Here is a 21,476-nt window from a genome sequence, read left to right on the forward strand (position 1 = left end):
GTTCCGTCAGGTAAAACAACTAAACGGAAAATAACCACCCACAAAACCCAAAGGAAAACAGGCTGCCTTAGTATGGCTTCCAATCAGAGACAACGAAAGACTCCTGCCTCTGATTGGAAACCATACTCGGCCAAACATGGAAAACGAAGCATAGAAAATGAAAACTAGAACAAATTCCCTTTGAACCAAAAAAACCCAAAACACACAAAACAACCCCCCTGCCACGCCCTGACCATTCTACTATGGCAAATTACCCTTTTCACTGGTCAGGACATGACAGCAATACATTTTTATTTTATTCAGAGATTCTGTCGCAACCCCATTTTCAAATCAGGCGACCCTTAGTTTGGGAAACACGGCGAGCATACACTATTTCCCTAGGTTGGGAATCCAGCCAGCTAGGTAGCTAGCAAAGTAGCTAGGTAGCTAGCTACCTACCAGCTAGCTGAATCCCAGAGATAGGAGAAAGTGTATGCTGGAACACTGTTGCAGGAGGCAAAGTTTGGTTTCCCTTTAACCTGTTGAGGATCTTATCCCGATCTTATCCCGGTATTGGGATTCATTGTCATGTGACCATGGCGGGGAATTCAAAACTGCAAGAGTAATCATTTCAAAAAATCAAATAATCAACTATTTTCCTCCATTTGAAAGATATATCTCCTAAATCTAACCACGCTGTCCGATTTTCAGAGGCATTACGGAGAATGCATAAAGTTAGGTTATGTGAGGAGAGTACATTGACAATAGCTGCGTGTAATGTTTAGCCAATTCAAAGAAGGGCATCAACAGACAGAAAACTAGCTAGAATTATGCACTTACCTTTGACAATCTGCATCAGATGACACTCATAGGACATTATGTTATACAATACATGCATTTTTAGTTCCATCAAGTTCATATTTATATCCAAAAACAGCATTTACAGTCGCGGTGAAATTCAGAATTTTTTTCGGCTCGAATGCACCCAGTGAATCCAGCATTACAAATCACGGAATTACTATTCGAAAACATTGGTAAATTATAATATTGTCATTCAAAGAATAATATATTATCATCTCGTAATTGCTACCGAAGGGCCAGATCTCAAAATAACTTTACTGGGAAATCACATTTTGTATAAACTGGGTACTATGCTAACAACAATAAGCTATATGCTAAGCTAAGCTAAGCTATACCGTTAGCATTAGCATCATCTAATATCGATAATAACATTCTAAATATCCCCTTACCTTTGATTATCTCCATCAGAAGGCGCTGCCAGAGATCCCAGGTCCAGAACAAATGTGGTTTCTTTTGACAAAGTTCATAATTTATGTCCAAATAGTTAGCGTTCAGTAGGCTCCCACAAAATGAGGTGGGCAGTGTAAAGTCACGTCGAAAAACTAAAGAAAACCTAGTAAATAATCTATTTACGTTTGTTTAAACATGTCAAACGTTGTTTAGCACTAATCTTTTGTTCCATTTTTAACGTGAAACATCAGTAAACATCAGTAATATTTTCACACAACCTATCAAGTGTCTAGAATAAACGATAATGACAAAGGCACTCTTCTCAGATTCATGCGCAGGCGCAAAAAATGAAGTGATGACGTGTCAACTTGTAAGCTTTCTAATTCGGTGTGTATTTATCACAGATGCTTCAAACAACTTTCTAAAGATCGTTGACATCTAGTGGAAGCAGTAGGAGTTGCGAACTGAATCCTTTCTCACTGTGGTATCTTTAAAACAATGACACTAAATAGTACAGCCACAAAATTCTCATTTTTTTTTATCTATTTTTCTCAGGTTTCTGCCTGCAATATGAGTTTTGTTATACTTACAGACACCATTCAAACTGTTTTAGAAAATTCAGAGTGTTTTCTATCCGAATGTGTTAATAATATGCATATCCTAGCTTCTGAGTTGGTGGAGGAGGCAGTTAAAAATGGGCACATATTTTTTTCAAAATTCTCAATACTGCCGCCGTGGCCCGTAGAGGTTTTAAGAGTGGATCAGTTGGTAGAGCACAGTGCTTGCAACACTAGGGTTGTGGGTTTGATTCCCATGGGGGACCAGAACAAAAATGCATGCACTCACTACTGTATGTCGCTTTGGTTAAGTGTGCTAAATGACTAAAATGTAAAATTTGGACATTGCTTTATTATGTACAGGTAGCTACTATGGAAATGTAAACGTCAAGTCAGTAGCTAGTTATCCTAGTTGCGGTCGAAGCTAGTAGCTAGCTAGCTAGTTAGCTAACTAACAGCATTATACAAGCTATATCATACCCTTCAATAATAATTAATAGAAGAATAACTATCTAGACACTTAATTCTTGAGCTGTTGCTGCTGCTGCTGTCGGGTACAAGATGTATGGGACAGAACATCGAAGGAGGATGAAGCTGCTAGCAAATCCACTAGTTTAGCTAGCTACCTTGTCGAAGTGTGCTGTGCATATGATACGCACAGGTTCAAACAACATTTCTATAGCACTTGAGTGTTAAAAATAAATCAAAGCCAATTCAGACAAAGCTTTGCAGCCAGCTTCTGCAGAATCTCTCTTGTTTTTGGCCATGCATAAAGTAACAAGCTAGTTAACTCTCCTGTGCATGTAAACAATGATACCCTCTTCATGCATAGGACCCCACTACACTTAATCAGAAGTGTCTGTACCTTTTCAGACAGTAGAAATCTGCTTCCTTGACAACAATAAATGTTGCTGATTGATGTGCTGTTGTTTTCCACAAGGGTGTTTAGTGTCATCCACAAGGGTGTTTAGCGTCATCCACAAGGGTGTTTAGCGTCATCCACAAGGGTGTTTAGCGTCATCCCCAGTGGTTCTGCAAGTGAGGAGAGGATATTCTCTGCTGCTGGCCAGCTCTCCAGGAACCATGAAGCCACAGACTGGCCAAACTCGGATTTCTAAAAATGAATTCTAAAAATTCAAAGTCACTAATAAGACAAATTAAACGAAAAATGAATTTAATTCTAAGTAAGTCACAGCCTATATGTGCAATTTAAAGGCTATAATGATTGAAACAATGTTGTTTAAATGCTAGGCGCATTATATCCCTACCAGCTTATTGTGTCGCACTCCCAAATGCTTCACAATGTATTGATTTGTAGGCTATAGCCTTGAAGTAATATAAATAATATAGCCTAAATAATTTATATTTGTTCCTTCTCAGGCTCCCTGTCTGGCTCCTGACCTATTTAGAGTTAAATGCTGTTTAATATGGCATGTAGCCTACTTGAAATGATGTTCAAATCCGTATGGTTTGGTTTCAATACTTCAAAACCAAATGGTAGGTCCAAGTAGTCACAAAAATATATGGGTGTTGGTTAAATTGTGGAGTTAATATGAAGCTTATTTTTCCTGTGAGTGCAGTGGGGTTTTAGCGGAGCAGTTGGAAAGGACATGGAGCACCGAAGCTTGCGCACTGCTCCACGAGCGGGATTTCCAAGAGCTCAACTCAGCTCACATGCTCTGGAATGAGCACACACAATCATGCACGCATGCACACACACTCTCTCTCTCACTATACATACAGTATACATTTCATTAATACATACCATTTTCATACAGTCTTCACATATCCTTGCCCTCATATCAACTCATTCTCTGGTGTCTCTTTACGTTTATGCTCTGTCTCCTCTCCTCTCCTCTCCTCGGTAATCAGTCGGGTTCAGTGAAGCCCCTTCATCTGCACCCACCATTGACATGACTTTTAAACGTATGAGAATAGGTTGGCGTTGCAAATGCAGCCCAGCTTTTAGGAAGATGACCTTTTTCCATGGATTAATAGACTTTATGCTGGCAGCATTAATAAACAATTTCTTAGTTTCCTCTCTGTGGTAGTGAACAAACGCTCTGCATATTAATGCTGGTCCATTCCTTCTACCGGTCCCCTCTCCCCTACACCTACTCTACACCAGCTGTCCCCATAAGAGAACCCTTTGAGGAACCCTTTTTGGTCTAACAGGACTGTTCTCTCTGCTACCGCATGGCAAGTGGTACCAATGCACCAAGTCTGCAACCAAAAAGACCCTGAACATCTTCTACCCCTAAGCCATAAGGCTGCTAAGTAGTTAACCAAGTAGCTGCCTGGACTATCTGCATAGTTTTCTAAAATGGCGCCGGAAGAAATGGTAGCAGTTTTACGGCGCCCAACCAATTGTGCTATTGTGTTTTTTTCACATTATTTTTACTTATTTTGTACATAATGTTTCTGCAACCGTATCTTACGGCAAAACAGAGCTTCACTTAAACCATATCTACATGTACATACAACCTCAATCAGCCTGACTAACCGGTATCTGTATGTAGCCTCGCTACTTTTATAGCCTCGCAACTGTATATAGCCTGTCTTTTTACTGTTGTTTTATTTCTTTACCAACCTATTGTTCACCTAATACCTTTTTTGCACTATTGGTTAGAGCCTGTAAGTAAGCATTTTACTGTAAGGCCTACACCTGTTGTATTCAGCGCACGTGACAAATACACTTTGATTTGATTTGACCCTTTTTGCACAAACTCTTTTGACTCACATACGCTGCTGCTACTGTATTATCTATCCTTTTGCCTAGTCACTTTACCCCTACCTTTATGTACATACAGTATCTACCACAATTACCTTGTACCCCTGCACATCAACTCGGTACTGGTACCCTGTGTATATACAGTACCTTCAGAAAGTATTCACACCCCTTGACTTTTTCCACATTTTGTTGTGTTACAGCCTGAATTTAAAATGGATTATTCAAAATTAGATTTTGTGTCACCTGCCTACACACAATACTCCGTAATGTCAAAGTGAAATTATGTTTTTTGAATTTTTTACAATTGAATTACAAATGAAAAGCTGAAATGTCTTGAGTCAATAAGTATTCAACTGTTTAAAAAAAATATATATATATCCGAAACATACAATATACTTGCAGTGAAGCCGCTCAACAACTACACAACACCAGTCATCCAACAGACTCCCATTCAGAGCGACACACACAAGCATCCAGGGTCAATGCCCTGCTCAAGGGCACGTTGACAGATCTCACACCAGGCCAAAAAACGTGAACCCGAACCCTCCAAGATCCCCCCACAGTTCCCCAAAAGTAGTCCCTCAACCATTTGAGACCCCTCCCACATTCCCCCCAGAATAATTTTTTAAATAAAAAAAATACAATTAATTCCATTCCCCACCCCCAAGAACCCCCCAATGCACCAACAACCAAGAAAACAGCAAACAACAATGCAAAAAAATATATATAATTTAATTAAACAAAGGACATCAAGGACAACTAAAATCATAACAGCAATGCCAACTGTATATGTTTGTGTGCATGTCTGGTACTATTACATGTATGTGTGTGTTCTTGTATGCGTTTATTTGAATGAGAGTGTGTGTATATGCATGTGTACAAACACCTGCACTGCATCAGCCTCAGGCAAACCGGCATTAGTTGTAAAAACACTGCCAGTGTCATTTAAATGTACTTTTTATTATGTTTAATTTTAATTTTGACTTTATTTTTTACTTTTATCTTTGACCATCATTCTATCTCTCGCACAGCAACTCCACTCCCACTTGTCTCCAATTCCACATCCCAACCCTCAGCTTCCCTCAGCCCATCCCATCTATCTCTGCTGGTTACCCTCTTCGGATTTCTACGCAACACATATCTTTCCACTATGCTGTGATGTTTAACGTACAATTTCAATCTATCTAATCGAATAGAATCCACAGATTGCGAGTTTAAGATAAATACTTTTACTAAGAGTATTAGTAATTGACTGACCCAGTCTCTCCAGATCTCCTAACAGTACTATTTCTAGGGTCAATTTTAGATCAATGCTATGCATTTTCAGCCATTCCTGAACCTGAGACCAGAAACAGGCTACCTGAGGGCAATACCAAAATAAATGGTCTATTGATTCTGTATCCTCACAACAAAATCTGCAGAGCTTTGATGATTTTATGCCCCAAATATTCAACATTTTGTTGGTGGGAAGAATTCTACATAATAATTTTAGCTGAAAAGCACGAAGTCTTGAATCTTGCGTTGTTTTACATATCAACTCATCAGTATCATTACCATCAGTACATCAAAAATCTCTTCCCAATTATTTTGCAATCTGTATGGCACAGTTGTCAACATCCTGGTCCTCAAATGAAACTGGTATACTTTCCTACTTATGCTATTTTTATTCCTCCGCCAGTTTTGATCCTTTATATTGGGCAGACAGACCAGTTCCCTACCTCCTCCCGCTGCCACCTGCCTCCTCCATTTTTGGGGTAATGCTGTAATCAATTGGTTCTACTCTTGGATTGAGCAGACCTTTCCATACAATTCTAATAACTCTATGAAGGACATAACTCTACCATTCCAATTTACAATATATTTTAAGAACAAAATACCCTTTTCAAACATCTTTCCCAGAAATACAGGTATTTTATCAACCAGCACATTTGAGTTCAGCCATAATATTTGTTGTAATATACAGTTGAAGTCGGAAGTTTACATACACTTAGGTTGGAGTCATTAAAACTCATTTTTCAACCACTCCACAAATTTCTTGTTAACAAACTATCGTTTTGGCAAGACGGTTAGGACATCTACTTTGTACATGACACAAGTACATTTTCCAACAATTGTTTACACACAGATTATTACATTTATAATTCACTGTATCACAAATCCAGTGGGTCAGAAGTTTAAAAATTCCAGAAAATGATGCCATGGCTGTAGAAGCTTCTGATAGGCTAATTGACAATATTTGAGTCAATTTGAGGTTTACCTGTGGATGTATTTCAAGGCCTACCTTTAAACTCAGTGCCTCTTTGCTTGACATCATGGGAAAATCAAAAGAAATCAGCCAAGATCTCATAAAAAAATTGTAGACGTCCACAAGTCTGATTCATCCTTGGGAGCAATTTCCAAACACCTGAAGGTACCACGTTCATCTGTACAAACAATAGTACGCAAGTATAAACACAATGGGACCACACAGCCGTCATACCGCTCAGAAAGGAGACGCATTCTGTCTCCTAGAGATTACAGTACTTTGATGCGAAAAGTGCAAATCAACCCCAGAACAACAGCAAAGGACCCTGTGAAGATGCTGGAGGAAACAGGTACAAAAGTATCTATATCCACAGTAAAACGAGTCCTATATCGACATAACCTGAAAGGCCGCTCAGCAAGGAAGAAGCCACTGCTCCAAAACCGCCATAAAAAAGCCAGACTACGGTTTGCAACTGCACATGGGGACAAAGATCATACTTTTTGGAGAAATGTCTTCTGGTCTGATGAAACAAAAATAGAACTGTTTGGCCATAATGACCATCGTTATGTTTGGAGGAAAAAGGGGGAGGCTTGCAAGCCGAAGAACACCATCCCAACCGGGAAGCACGGGGGTGGCAGCATCATGTTGTGGGGGTGCTTTGCTGCAGGAGGGACTGGTGCACTTCACAAAATAGATGGCATCACGAGGGAGGAAAATTATGTGGATATATTGAAGCAACATCTCAAGACATCAGTCAGGAAGTTAAAGCTTGGTCGCAAATGGGTCTTCCAAATGGACAATGACCCCAAGCATACTTCCAAAGTTGTGGAAAATGGCATAAGGACAACAAAGTCAAGGTATTGGAGTGGCCATCACAAAGCCCTGACCTCATCCTATAGAAAATCTGTGGGCAGAACTGAAAAAGCGTGTGCGAGCAAGGAGGCCTACAAATCTGACTCAGTTACACCAGCTCTGTCAGGAGGAATGGGCCAAAATTCACCCAACTTATTGTGGGAAGCTTGTGGAAGGCTACCCAAAATGTTTGACCCCAGTTAAACAATTTAAAAGCAATGCTACCAAATACTAATTGAGTGCATGTAAACTTCTGACCGACTGGGAATGTGATGAAAGAAATAAAAGCTGAAATAAATCATTCTCTCTGCTATTATTCTGACATTTCACATTCTTAAAATAAAGTTGTGATCCTAACTGACCTAAGACAGGGAATTTTTACTATGATTAAATGTCAGAAATTGTGAAAAACTGAGTTTAAATGTATGTTTGGCTAAGGTGTATGTAAACTTCCGACTTCAACTGTATGTAAACTTGCTCCTTGTTTTCAATGCTGATTTGAATGTCATTGAGAAAACCGAGAAGTGTCAAAGATTTCTTTCCGCCAATATCCTTTCAGAATTTAATCCTTGAAGTAATTATCTACTTTTTCAAAAGTGTGTGTAATCTGATTACAATATTTTTGCTGTTAACGTAACAGATTACAGTTACCGTTTTTTATTTTAATCCCTTACATGTAATCCGTTACCCCCCACCCCTGCTTGTTAGTATGTTTGTCATTGGCAAGGACTAGGGAGTTATTTGGATAAAAGTAGAGAGCTAAACACAGGCAATATCCCAGAGGAAAACCTGGTTCAGTCTGCTTTCCAATAGACACTGGGAGATGAATTCACCTTTCAGCAGGACAATAACCTGAAACACTAGACCAAATATACTCTGGAGTTGCTTTGCAAGATGACATTGAATGTTCCTGAGTGGCTAATTACAGTTTTGACTTAAATTGGCATGAAAATCAATGACAGTACTTGAAAATGGTTGTCTAGCAATGATCAACAACCAATTTGTCTGAGCTTGAAGAATTTATTGTGCAAATATTGTACAATCCAGGTGTGCAAAGTTCTTAGAAACTTACCCAGAAAGACTCACAGCTGTAATCGCTGCCAAAGGTGATTCTATTGACTCAGGGGGTTGAATACTTATCTAATCAAGATCGTATTTTAAACTGTTAAAATGTTTCTTACACTTTGACATGACCAGGTATTTTGTGTAGAAAAAAGAATAATCAAATCCATTTTAATCCCACTTTGTAACATACCAAAATGTAGGAAAAGTCAAGGGGGTATGAATAGCTAACTGTAGCTAAGTTATCGTTACTCATTGTGTATTTATTCCTTGAGTTATTATTTTTTGTATTACCTTTCTATTTTTCTCTCTGCATTGTTGGGAAGGAACCGTAAGTTAGCATTTGACTGTTAGTCTACACCAGTTGTATTCGACGGATGTGACAAATACAATTTGATTTGGTTCTCCTACTGTATGGGGACAGCCTTTTTCTTCATGCTTATTTCTCTTTCTGTTTCTCTCTTTCCCTCTCTATATCTCACCATTTTCTCTTTCACTCTTTCTCCCAACTCTCTATTTTTCTCTCTCGCTCTCTCTTTCTATATATATGACTCTCTTTCTCCCCCCTCTCTCTCTCATTCATTCTGTGGTGAGTGGAGTGATTATGTTGGTCTGAGCGGTGCTGGCCCTCTGTCTGTGGCCAAGGTCAATTATGGCTGCCCATTTAGAGCGCTGCGAATCAGGGTGCCGGGGAGTCACTGATGTGGAGAGGCAGGCAGGAGGATTGAGAGGGGAGAAAAATCAACCGTTGTGTGCCTCAGAAATGATTCGATTTGCCACGGGTGTAGAGGGGTGTGCCCCGACCTCATAACTCTCTGCCAATGTCACTCTTCTCTTTCTAAACATTATCTCAAATTCAGGTGGATCTCCAGCAACAGCTAGCATTATACAGTGTACCCTGCCGAGTACATGTATTTTCCCTGCTGAACTTGTAGAATACTAGCCAAACAGTATTTGAGCTGTTAATTGGCCTTAGATAATTAATAGCAAATGTTTCATCTGTGCCATCATTGGCTGCCTAAAAAAACTGCAACAGCTCACCTATCTTGAAATTCATTTTGAAATGTATCAAATCATAATCTGTATCTTTAACGTTTTGAAAGGGAATATGTCATATGTTTATCACAGGAGACATTTAATGCAATTACTGCCCCCCCCCCTTCCCCCTCCGATTTACGTTGCTATAGGGAATGACCACCACCGGTCCTGTTCTTTAAGAGCATATCACTATTCCGGAGCAACCCCTTCTCTGTTGCCATAGCAACCGAGTGCAACTGTATGTGCCATGTTCTGCCCCCCACCACAAAAAAATGTAAAACAGAAGAAAAAAGAGAGAAGAGGAGAAGGGCCTGTCAAGGAAAGCACGGAGGCAGGAGCTGACAGTGTGGACCTGAGGTTGTCTCTCCTTAATAAAGTTTGCAAGCTGCAGCTCAAAGTCAAGACAGCCCCTGACACAGACTCATCACCTCATGGCTCATTTACAGGTTGTGGAGGTGAAATTAAGTAGAGCTTTCTATTACGCCCTCAGATATCGACCAAACTCACCAGACACACGCACACACACTGAAAGCAATAAACTGGGAGGGCATGCCGTGCACACCTTTTCACCTGAAAAACAAGATGGATGTGCATGCCAACATTTTGACTGGTGTATTAAATACCACAACAATGAAATTATATATTGCTCTATTTCTATGTCTCTATCCTCAACTTTCAGAATTTGTCAGTCTTCTCCGAAGCAATTTGGCACCAACGTTTTATATTTATGAACACAATGTTATTATGGCCAGCTGAAGTGGACATCAATATTTTCTATCCAAGATTCAAACAAGGCATCAGAAATGAGGAGAGTGACGGCTTAGTTTCAGACTGTGATTTTTAAGCATCCCCTCATGAATTGAATGAACATGTTTTAAAAACAGAAAGAGGACGTATGTCTGTTTGGCTTTGTTCACGTTCCCAATACAATCATCTGAAAAAAAACTGACTGTGATGAGCGGACGACAACAGAGAAGCATTAAAAAGCTCTATTGAAGCTGGAGATTGAGATGCAATCAGCGCCCGAAGAGGAGTCGTTTGACTGCCTCGGAGTCATCTTCAAACCACTATGATTATCGGTGACTGACAGTGTTTGTACCCAAGAAACCTTATCTCCCCCCACTCTCCCCAAGTCACTCAAAAATCTGGGAACCTAGTTTTATGAAAGTATTTGCATCCAAGAAACCTTCTCACTCACTTTGTTCAGCCGCTCTCGGGTGGTTGGAGAATCGTACGGTGTAAGTAATCAGCGCTCGGCCCAACATGGTCTGCCGCACAAGCGATCTCGTTGATTACAGTGACCAGTCAACCAGCAACGAGCCTTACCTGACGAGGAAGATGTTTAATTAATTACCTAATTGAAGTGACTCTGGGAACCGTGAAGGTAAAAACATATTTGGCTTTGTAATCGGCTCCGAGACATTAGTTTGGTTCTGAAAGCAACGCTTCAACACCGTTTTATAAGAAATGTTTTGAGGAGTGTATGGGATCTGGTCCAAAAAAGAGACACTTGGAGCCAGTTGAGCATGTGTTTATTGGTTGAATGGCACAGTCAAAAGTCACTGCTTCCTCTTGCATTCAGATCTGTTGTTTTGTTGTGTGGTACGGTACTCTCATATTGTGGTGCTAATATAGATACATACTGTTATGCTCCTTCCGATTGATATCCCACCTCTTATAGGTATGAATATTATTTGACACTGTGGATTTATCCTTTGGCTGCATAGGATGAAGCCATGGAGCTTTTACTCACACTACTGCAAAGTGGTCAGTATTGTAAAGGACTGTTCGTTCTCAACAACTTACCTGACTAAACAAAATTAAGGGCTAGATTCAATCCGTATTGCGGAAGATAAGCACTATAGGGTGATTGAAATTCAAAGCTAATTACAGATTGAGCCAACAAATGCAGCGTTTACCATAAATGCAGTCTCCACAAATGGGGCCACATTGCCTTTAAATGTAAATCATGCTATAGTGCTTATCTTCAGAGATATGGAATGAATCTAGGCCTAAATCAATACTCACTCCAATTAACTTCTACCTCAAGCCATTATATTTTTGATAAGCTGTGTAGCTGATCTGTCCTGAGTCCTGTCAGTACAGTACAGCGTGTTAAAGACTGTGCTTTCCCCCGATACCCCTGGAGATGGGAAGAGACAGGCATCTTGCACATGATAAGCGGTCCTTTGGAAGGAGACTGCTGACACGCCATGAATCTGAGGATGCGGGTCGCCAAATGAGGATGGAATTTTGCCTCATGTAGTTCAGAGAGTATTGTATTTTTTTTCATATTAAACATGCCTCCGAGCTCCGATTGCTTAGATCATAATCTCTTGAAGGGATAGTTCACCCAAATTACAAAATGACACATTGGCAAGCAGTCTATGGACAAGGTATGAAAGCAATCCATGCTTTGGTTTTATTTCCTTGGCACTGTTTCCAAATACTAATGTTTTAGCATTTGTGGCACAAATCCCATTCAATTCATGGTACTGATATTAGCATTTGTCAGGCATCGTAAAGTGTTTTTTTTGCACATGACCTGCCGTTACCACAATTACCACCCAAAAATGTAAAGGAAAAGTGACAGGAAATGAGCATTGCATCTATGTGCTACTTTAGAGCAGCCTTAAAAGAAACGCCTGAATGTAGATCTCCTATATACTGGTCTTGACGAGAAGAAAATAACTGTCTAGGGGGGTTCTCTTCTGCACTGTTCAACCAATCCAGTAAATGTGGAGGAGGAGTTAAGATGGAGCTGAAGTCTCTTGCTTGGGTGATGCATTTTCAGGTTGTCTAACTAGCATAAATACCGGAGGAAAGACCATCCAGAGAAAAAGCGCTTCACTCTCTATTATTGCATGCACCCACTGTGTGATCCCATTTGCGTACATATGATTGGCAAGACACACACACTGCAGTTTGGGCTGCAGAAACTCCGATGTGTGGCACACAATGCTGTGCTGACTGCAGTGCGGCAGCACTAGCTTTCAATGCCAGACCACGAAGGAACACAGGAAATCAAACGGCAAAATGCATTCAAAAGCTACTGGCTGCGAGATTACTGTCCGGTCCCGACCCATGTTTTAACTAGCCTCGTTCGTGCCTGCGGGCCTTCGTTAAGTTTTCAATGCCGTTCGAGATTCTGAACAGATTATTACAGCATAGGTGTGACGACCTTTGCATGTTATCTTGAACATGCACACTTTATATGATTACATAAGAATACATTTATAGTTACAGTTACCTAAAAATGTGTTACTAATTTTAAGGTTGAATGTTACATTAGTTTGTAACATAGCCTTAACTTTAGGCTATTTACTGTATTACAAAAGCAGTTTGTGCTCAGTAGGTAGTTGGCTAGCCTTAGCAATTCAAAAGACACAGTCAGCTAGATAGCTAGTGCTATTAAAATCATATATTGATTGGAACTGTTTCTAATGCCGATTCAAAGTGTGGTAATGGTGATGTACTCACCCAATGCTGACATTAATGCTTAGATGACCGCCGAATCGAACCACAGAGAACTCGAGAAACTTAGATGTTTGTTTCAAAATTAAAGCCCACATACTGGTAGCTTCTAGCATTCACTCGTGAGACATTCAGAGATTTCATTATAGTTTAGTCAACGAGTATTGTATAATTCACTGGGCAACATTACTCATTGAGTCAACTTCTCAACATTTTCTGACTAGTTGACTAAATCATGTTATCTCAACATTTTCAGTTGAATTTACTATTTTTCAGTTGAACTGACTATTTTTCAGTTGAATTGACTTTGGGAAATTAGCTGAAACAACTAAAAGGCTAAATATGTTTTTACAGTGTAGGATGGCAGTGTAAACACAGCCTATGAGTCGATTCCTCAGTGTTACAATCATGACACAAGGGATATACAGCATTAGCGCTACTAGCAGCTCTCGCTAACCAACTGAGCCGGTTAAGTTCCTCGGGTCTGTATGCAGTCAATGGGATCCCTCTGAGTGTTCAATTAAGGAGACTGGAAGCTCTCCAAATATAGCTGCCACCCTGTGCCTGCCTTACCTAATGCAATTTCATCTGATTGAGCCAGTCATTAATAAGTCCCCTAAAGTGTCACTTTGTCGTCGTCATCGTCCCCAACTGGTTGTTAAGCCCTGACAAGAGCAATTTAACACAGTGCTAATAACCTGCTATTACTCGGTGATGGGGTGCGTTGTCGGAACTACACACTCACCCCATAAATTATCCCCAGGGTGAAGCTGTGAGAGTTATGAGCAAACACCTAAACGGTGGAAAGACTACCTAATATTTATTAACTACATCAAGTCCCTCTCATAAATGCCTAGCAAGGGGAAATAGCAGGGAAGAAGATTAAACGTGAGAGAGAAATTGGGATTTGAGGGTCTCTTTTTGTGGCTCAGACCCGTTCAAATAAATTGCTGCTCTGACTGGATAGGTGTAAGCTAGTAGTGGGGTCTCTTACATTGACCTATGCAATCATGTCAGCGATAAATAAACTCTAAGGAATTGGGGGAGGAAGGAAGGATACATTTTGGAATTATTCAAACAGGCCTCCAACCAGAAATCCTTGGAGCATGACCAGGCGTTTATTAATACAACCCAATGAAAACCCCAATGTGGGGCAGATAATGTGGAAAGCTCTTTATTACTCTCCTGTTCTCTTCAGTTTAATGAGATGAATGGGGGTAAAGCGGAGTGAGATGTGGTGTTCATTTGTCATTGACAAAAAGGGGTGTGTGAAGGATGGTGAGGTCTTTGGATTAGCTAAAAGGTTGTTTGCACAAAGTATTAGAGATATAATGAGTGTATTTTCATGACTCTTTCTTGGGTGTTTGCTAGCACAACATACACACAGATATAATCTAGCTAGTGTAACAAATTGAGGCATCTAGGCATAGAATGTAGAATGTAGAATGGCACTGGAGGAAATGGCTGCCGTTTTACGGGCTCCTAAACAATTGTGACCCGATTCAGTAAACTAGTCGTATGTCGAAAGTCACGACTTCATAGGAGAGCCGTTTGAATGTAAAAAATATGTTTTTTTTTTATCAAAATGCGGTTTTTGGCAGAAATGCCTTCTGGAACATGTGAACTTTCATGTGCCTTAATAACAACCTTGTATGCCATCTGTAAATACAAATACAATTGTTAAATTACGAGCCTTGCTGGTTAAACCACAGAAAAAGTGAGCAACCTTCTTACTTACTGTCTTGGCTGAGATAATAAGAGGGCTGGACATGCCGAGAGAGGAGTTTGGATTGGTCTGCCACATTCAGGGCTTCTGAATATTTGAGCTCGTCAGTCTGTGTTGGTAATCCTGTCGAACGTGGCTTTTTTTTAAACGTATTGTGTAGTGGAGCTGCATAAAATGTGTCTTTGTGACCTCTGGATATGGCTACATGTTCAAACATGAATGATGTTCATATGCTTCATTGTTTTTTGCACAAAGGCTTTGTGTCTCAAATTATATCTTAATACATAGTACACTTCTTTTCCCAGAACCATATGTGATAGTGAACCACATAAGTGTAGTGAACTATATGGGTAACTGCTGCTGCTTCAGGCCCTTATTATCTCCCCAAGAAGAGTCATATAAATAATTAATAAAAAAATGCATGAAATGTATGCATTCACTACTGTAAGTCGCTCTGGATAAGAGCGTCTGCTAAATGACTAAAATGTAAATGTAAATGTGGGAATAGGGTGTTACCTTTACCTATGCTTCGAGACCCAAATGGAACATAAATTATATTTCTTATAAGAACAAGATACATCATGTTTTTAAGAACTTGACTTTTTAAAGTTTTATTGTACAAATTATAAATTACAAGGGGGGATACAGGTGTGGAGAGGAGAGAACGTTGGAAGGGTACCCAGCAAACTGGGAAAAATCCCATAAAATTAGCTAAGATTCCCAATAAGTTCTAGTTAGGGTTTTATCTAACATTAGGACAACATCCCAAAGGCATTCAAATAATGTTTTAGATGAAAATATTTTTCTTTTCAGAAAATGTTTTAAATGAAATATTCTTGGAATGTTCTCCAAACATTCACTAAAATGTTGTGCAAAGCTGTAACAACCACCGCAGAACATTCCCCAAACATTCTCATTAGGTTTCCAGGTAAGGAACAGACTAAATGTGTTCTGGGAACGTTCTTGCAAGACAAACTTTGTATAATGATAAACACAACGGGACAGTTTTTGTGTTATGAGAACAACGTAACGACTGTTCTGGCAACTTTCACAGAACAAATTTTGGTTTGCAGGGTAAACTATGGGATTGAACCCGGTCACCGATGGGGAGTTATACATGTATTGAGAGCGGGGACCATTACCACTTAGCCATGACTCTGCCACATAGACATGATACTTAACCTGTCTTCTGTCTTTGCAGGAACTCTTTACGGCAGAATGCAAGTTCAAAGAGTCTGTGTTTGAGAACTATTATGTGATCTACTCGTCGATGCTGTACAGGCAACAGGAGTCAGGGAGAGCTTGGTTCCTGGGGCTCAACAAAGACGGCCAAGCCATGAAGGGGAATCGAGTGAAGAAAACAAAACCAGCTGCTCACTTCCTGCCCAAGCCATTAGAAGGTATGCCAACACCACATTCTGAGTTTGATTTGTTTTCATTAGAAAATAACTGTTTCATGGGCATTAGAGCAGTACAAGCAAGAGAGCAGCAAATATAGTTTTTGTTGTTTTGTGATGACAGGCAATATATTGAACTGAAAAGTAGGGCATTTATATCTGCTAGACTTCTTTCAAGGATAACCTTTGCAAAACATAATTTTGTACCTTCTACTGTATATGAGCATTTCTTCCTGGCTGAGATCAACAGAAAATTAACAATTTTCTGACTGACTAGGGTTGCAAAGCTAGTAATTTACCAAAGTTAAACTTCTGTAATGTTGGTAACTAACAGGTCATCTATGGTCACTTTGGTAATGTATATTTGAATGTTTTAAAATGCATTCATATATAGTATTATTACATATAAAGGATATTTCATGCTGAAACCCTCATATTTAACACCAATGGTATTCACTAAGTTGATGGATATTTATTTAAGATAATGTTTTACAGCTTTGTCATTCTATTTCTTGTTTTAAAATCATCTTATTTGATTTTTTTCATATAAACTGTTGTGTTGTGTCAGGTTGGCTAGATATCCTTCTAGTGGAGGACCATTCTTGATATACGCTGGAAACTGTTGAGCGTGAAAAACCCAGCAGTGTTGCAGTTCTTGACACAAACCGGTGCGCCTGGCCCGTTCAAAGGCACTACGATCTTTTGTTTTGCCCATTCACCCTCTAAATGGCACACATACACAATCCGTGTCTCAGTTGTCTCAAAACTATAAAAAAAAAACGTATTTAACCTGTCTCCTCCCCTTCATCTACACTGATTGAAATGGATTTAACAAGGGACATTAATAAGGGATCATATCTTTCACCTGGATTCACCTGGTCAGTCTATGCCTATATGGCATGTCATGTCCATAATGCTTCGCACACTCAGTGTATTTTACATGTGATAAGGTCACACAGAGGGCCAGAGATAATTACAGACACCTGTGATAATCCGAAGTACCCAAAAAGGCCAAAGTTACAAAAATTCTGGTAGTTTACTGGTAAACTTCAAAAGTTTCCAGTAATATACCCTCCCTTTGCAACCCTACTACTTATTGTTGGTACCAAGTTTATACCTCATGTCAGAGGTGTCAAACGTATTAAATGTATGGGCTACCTATAAGGCAGGGTTTATGTATATATCACCAGAATCCTACACAAGTCATAAACATGTAAGCCATTACATGCCTGCAGGTTCACAATACCACATTTCATCCTCCACACCCCTCGGAATGACCATCCCACACCTAGACCCTGTCACGGTAGTGTCTTTAGAGGGAACAAGTCTATCTGATCATGCCCCCTTTCCTGTTAATCCCACCCTGAGTAACCACCCACCGCTACACTGAAGGATGGTTATCTTCCCCTTGACGTATCATTTATATTTATCATTCCCATCCATAATTCACAGGTTGGCATATAGCACAGAGCGGAAGGGACAAGCCCTATCTTTGCGGCCATGAAATGTTGATGCTTTATGGTGCGTCTACACTCTCCTCCCCTCCCTGGCTGATTTGTGTCCATTATTTAAACATGGAAGCCTCCAGGAGCCTGTACTGCACTGTCGTGACAGTGACACAGCTGCAGTGCAGGGAGCGTAAAGTGCAGGATCATTTGGGAGGTTCCCACTGCTCATTTTGCATAAAGGCTTTTGGCCACATTCAGATTGGGGTCTGTAGAAAGGAGAGGAAGATATATACATTTTTGAAATTTTACCTTTACTTAACTATGGCAGCAGCCACAGGCTAAATAATGTGTTAGACACTTTTTTGGTCTTTTTCACCCCCTTTTTGCCCCTTTTGGTGTGGTCTGGAATGATTTCCAAAAACAAATAGAAGCCTCTGCATCAACAAGACATAAAACGGATTAAATCATTCATGCTAGCAGTCATTAGTGAAAAAGGAGCCATGTGGTTAGTTTTACAAGTTATTGAATTGAAAAGAGGAGAAATAAGACTTATTTTGCCCTGGGTTTTACAAAATCTTCCCCCTCTCCTCCATTCTCTCCCTTTCTTCTTTTATCTCCCTTTTTCTTACCCTCTCTATCTCTCTCTCTATCCCCTCCCTCTTTTTCCCTCTCACCCTTCCTTGCCTCCTTATCTCCTCCCTTCTCTTTATTATCTCTCTCCCTCACAGTTGCTATGTACAGAGAGCCATCGTTGCATGATGTAGGAGAGACCAAAGCGCCCAAAACAGCCGTCCTTCCCAGTAAAAGCACAACCGAGCCCCCAGTGATGAACGGAGGCAAACCAGTCAGCAAGCCTACTACTACTACTACTACTACTGCTACTGCTGCTAAGCCCCCCACATAGCCACAATTCACCTGGTGTGTGTGTGTGTGTGTGTGTGTGTGTGTGTGTGTGTGTGTGTGTGTGTGTGTGTGTGTGTGTGTGTGTGTGTGTGTGTGTGTGTGTGTGTGTGTGTGTGTGTGTGTGTGTGTGTGTGTGTGTGTGTGTGTGTGTGTGTGTGTGTGTGTGTGTGTGGCGGGGAGGGAGGGACGTACATGATGGAGTCAGGGATTTTCCCTATCAGACTCGAAACCGGCACCCTCTTTCTTCTGTGGATTAGATCCAGGCAATCTCTCGGTTCCTTCCTTTCTTCTCCTTTCTTTCTTTCTTTCTTTCTTTCTTTCTTTCTTTCTTTCTTTCTTTCTTTCTTTCTTTCTTTCTCTTTAACTCATCAGTGGGGGATTGATGCAGAAGGGTGGTCGCCCCCGCCCCCACCACCCAAAACAGAAGGAAGAGTGACAATGGAATCCGTAAAAATGATGTGTGTTTCACGGCCACATGTGATACCTTGCTTGCTGACGGTAACCCAAGACCACCCCCTCTACATATATGCCCTGTTGCAACAGTGTGTGCGATTAAGATCTATTTTCTATACCACAGTGCACCAGCTATGTTCTGGGGTAGATGCTTTACACATATAGTAAAAAAGAAAATGGACTGCTATCTTCTACTTTTTACAAGTATGTTCCCGTCTCTTTCTCTTTCTATTTTCACATTTTTCTCTTTGTTGAGTAACTTAGAAAAAATACATTTTGCAGGGGCAGTGTGTGGTTTTGTAATACACGCATTCATGCCGATGTATACTCAACACACACTGAAATACACTCTTCTTCCCATACACAACACATACACACACAAGAAATAAGATGCCACCGGTGGCTTGGTTCCAGGGACTCATTTAGGAAGTCTGGTGTTTGGGAAGCACTACAGATACGCACACACACACACACACACACACACACACACACACACACACACACACACACACACACACACACACACACACACACACACACACACACACACACACACACACACACACACACACACACACACATACAGCATCTACGTCGAGGGGAGAGTCAGAGTCTCAGGCTGCGTGTTGCTTTTTTAGAGCTCAATAAAGAAAGACTGGAGGATAGCTCACACAATCATAGCTGATGAAGTGCTAATTACCCCCACTGCAATCAATGCGAGGAGCCCACACACACATACAGACACAGATGTGCGTGTGTGTTGGAGAACGCTTTAACAAGTGGTGTATAGGTGTATACATATCACAATCCGCATCCCACCAGCGGTGAGCTCTGCCTCATCCGGTTGGTAAATAGGAACCTGAAATCTATTTTTCTTAAATTCTTATTTCTGAGCAAGGGCTCTAGGAATATCTATAGGCCTTGTAGGCCACAGTCCCTTACTCGCTGACTTCTCTGAACAACGGGCTAGGCTAGTGGCTTAGACTAAATGGTTCAAGCCCAACGGCGGCAGCCATTTTACATTCACATTTACTCGAGGTTCGGCTGCATCCCCATTTTGTTCAGCAAACTAAAGCATGGGCAAGTTTAGTATTGTGTTCTATTTTTCTTGCAGAAGCAATGCAAGAGATGGCTTATATTATAACATTTTCACTGTAAAAAAAAAAGATTATACTACATATTCTGAGATATTACGAGAGGATTTTCTCTTAGCTCAGCATGAAGAGTCCAGTATCGCTCATCTTGGCCTATTACGTGCCTGTTTAGACCTTGATCCCCAGCATGCAAATACATATATCCAGTCACGACTGGGCCTAAGGTGTCTCACCCACCAAACACATCCAATAAAGACCTAGCAGAATATTCACTCAACAACCTTTACAGCTGACAGAGATTGATTCATAAAATGACCAAAGTATCCAAGGAGCCAGAACGATACCACAGTTGTTGCTGTGTGGTACAACGGCAACAACAGCCGACTGCATTCTGATTCGATTTTCCTTTCTCCGGTTTAGCTTTTTTCCCACTGTGATTTACCATATGGTTCATTTTCACAAAAATAATCCCATTGACAAATTGATTCTCTGCTGGCCTTCTTGCTGAACCTTTGAAAGGTCTTGATTGATGTCATTTTGGATCTTGTGTTCATATGAATCAAGGTTTTGGGATACCTAGAACCATTTACATGCATGTTTTTCCACATAGGACTACGGCAGAGTTCCCCAACTGGCGGCCCGCAGGCCAAATTGTGGTTTTATTTGGCCCCTCCCCAAGTTTTCTGAGCAAAAAAAAAGGCAAAGTTGTTGTTGGACATAAAAGACTGTAAAAACACCAGGAAATCAGCTCCGAGTGATTTTAATTTGGGAAATCTGTTCCTAAGTATTCACCCGCATAAAAGATAGACACGTGATCGCATACAAATAAATGTAAGCAAGGTTTGAATTATATCTGTTTAGACTTCTTTCAGTCTATTTAAAATGTACTATTTATTTGTCATTATGTTCCGGCCCCCGCGGCTGAATCTAGTTGATGATCCCTGGACAATGGGATAAGGGAAAGGTACTGTTCAGACCTATGCTAGTGAGGAGTTGTTTGGAAATTGTTTGGGACTCGAATTAGCATGTTGTTAGGCACACTCCTACTTCCACTGGAGCTACTTCACTGCACTTTCTGTTCGGAGTCCTGATCTGATCATGACTGTTAGCAATGTATCAACCATTATCTGAATCAGCTGATTTAATTCTGACTTGATTTACTGGATTCTATTGATAGCTAAGATGTACAATGTTGATAAGTAGACTGAAGCTACTGTATGCTGCTAAAAATTGGAAATATATTAAGAGATTTATTTGCTGATATAA

At 40.3% G+C, this 21,476-nt stretch overlaps 1 protein-coding gene across 3 annotated transcripts in view; it reads left to right on the top strand.

Moving 5' to 3' along the window:
- The window catches only part of fgf14 (fibroblast growth factor 14), a 297,252-nt gene extending 278,531 nt beyond the window's left edge, over positions 1 to 18,721 (top strand). For all 3 annotated transcript variants that reach the window (XM_029703647.1, XM_029703649.1, XM_029703648.1), the window contains exons 4-5: positions 16,117 to 16,315; positions 18,489 to 18,721. In XM_029703647.1, the coding sequence (XP_029559507.1) occupies positions 16,117 to 16,315; positions 18,489 to 18,664 (375 nt within the window). In that variant the 3' untranslated portion in view covers positions 18,665 to 18,721. The remainder of the gene's footprint in view (positions 1 to 16,116; positions 16,316 to 18,488) is intronic.
- Positions 18,722 to 21,476: the final 2,755 nt, after the last annotated feature.

Source organism: Salmo trutta, chromosome 20 (genome assembly GCF_901001165.1).
Source record: "Salmo trutta chromosome 20, fSalTru1.1, whole genome shotgun sequence".
NCBI lineage: Eukaryota > Metazoa > Chordata > Actinopteri > Salmoniformes > Salmonidae > Salmo > Salmo trutta.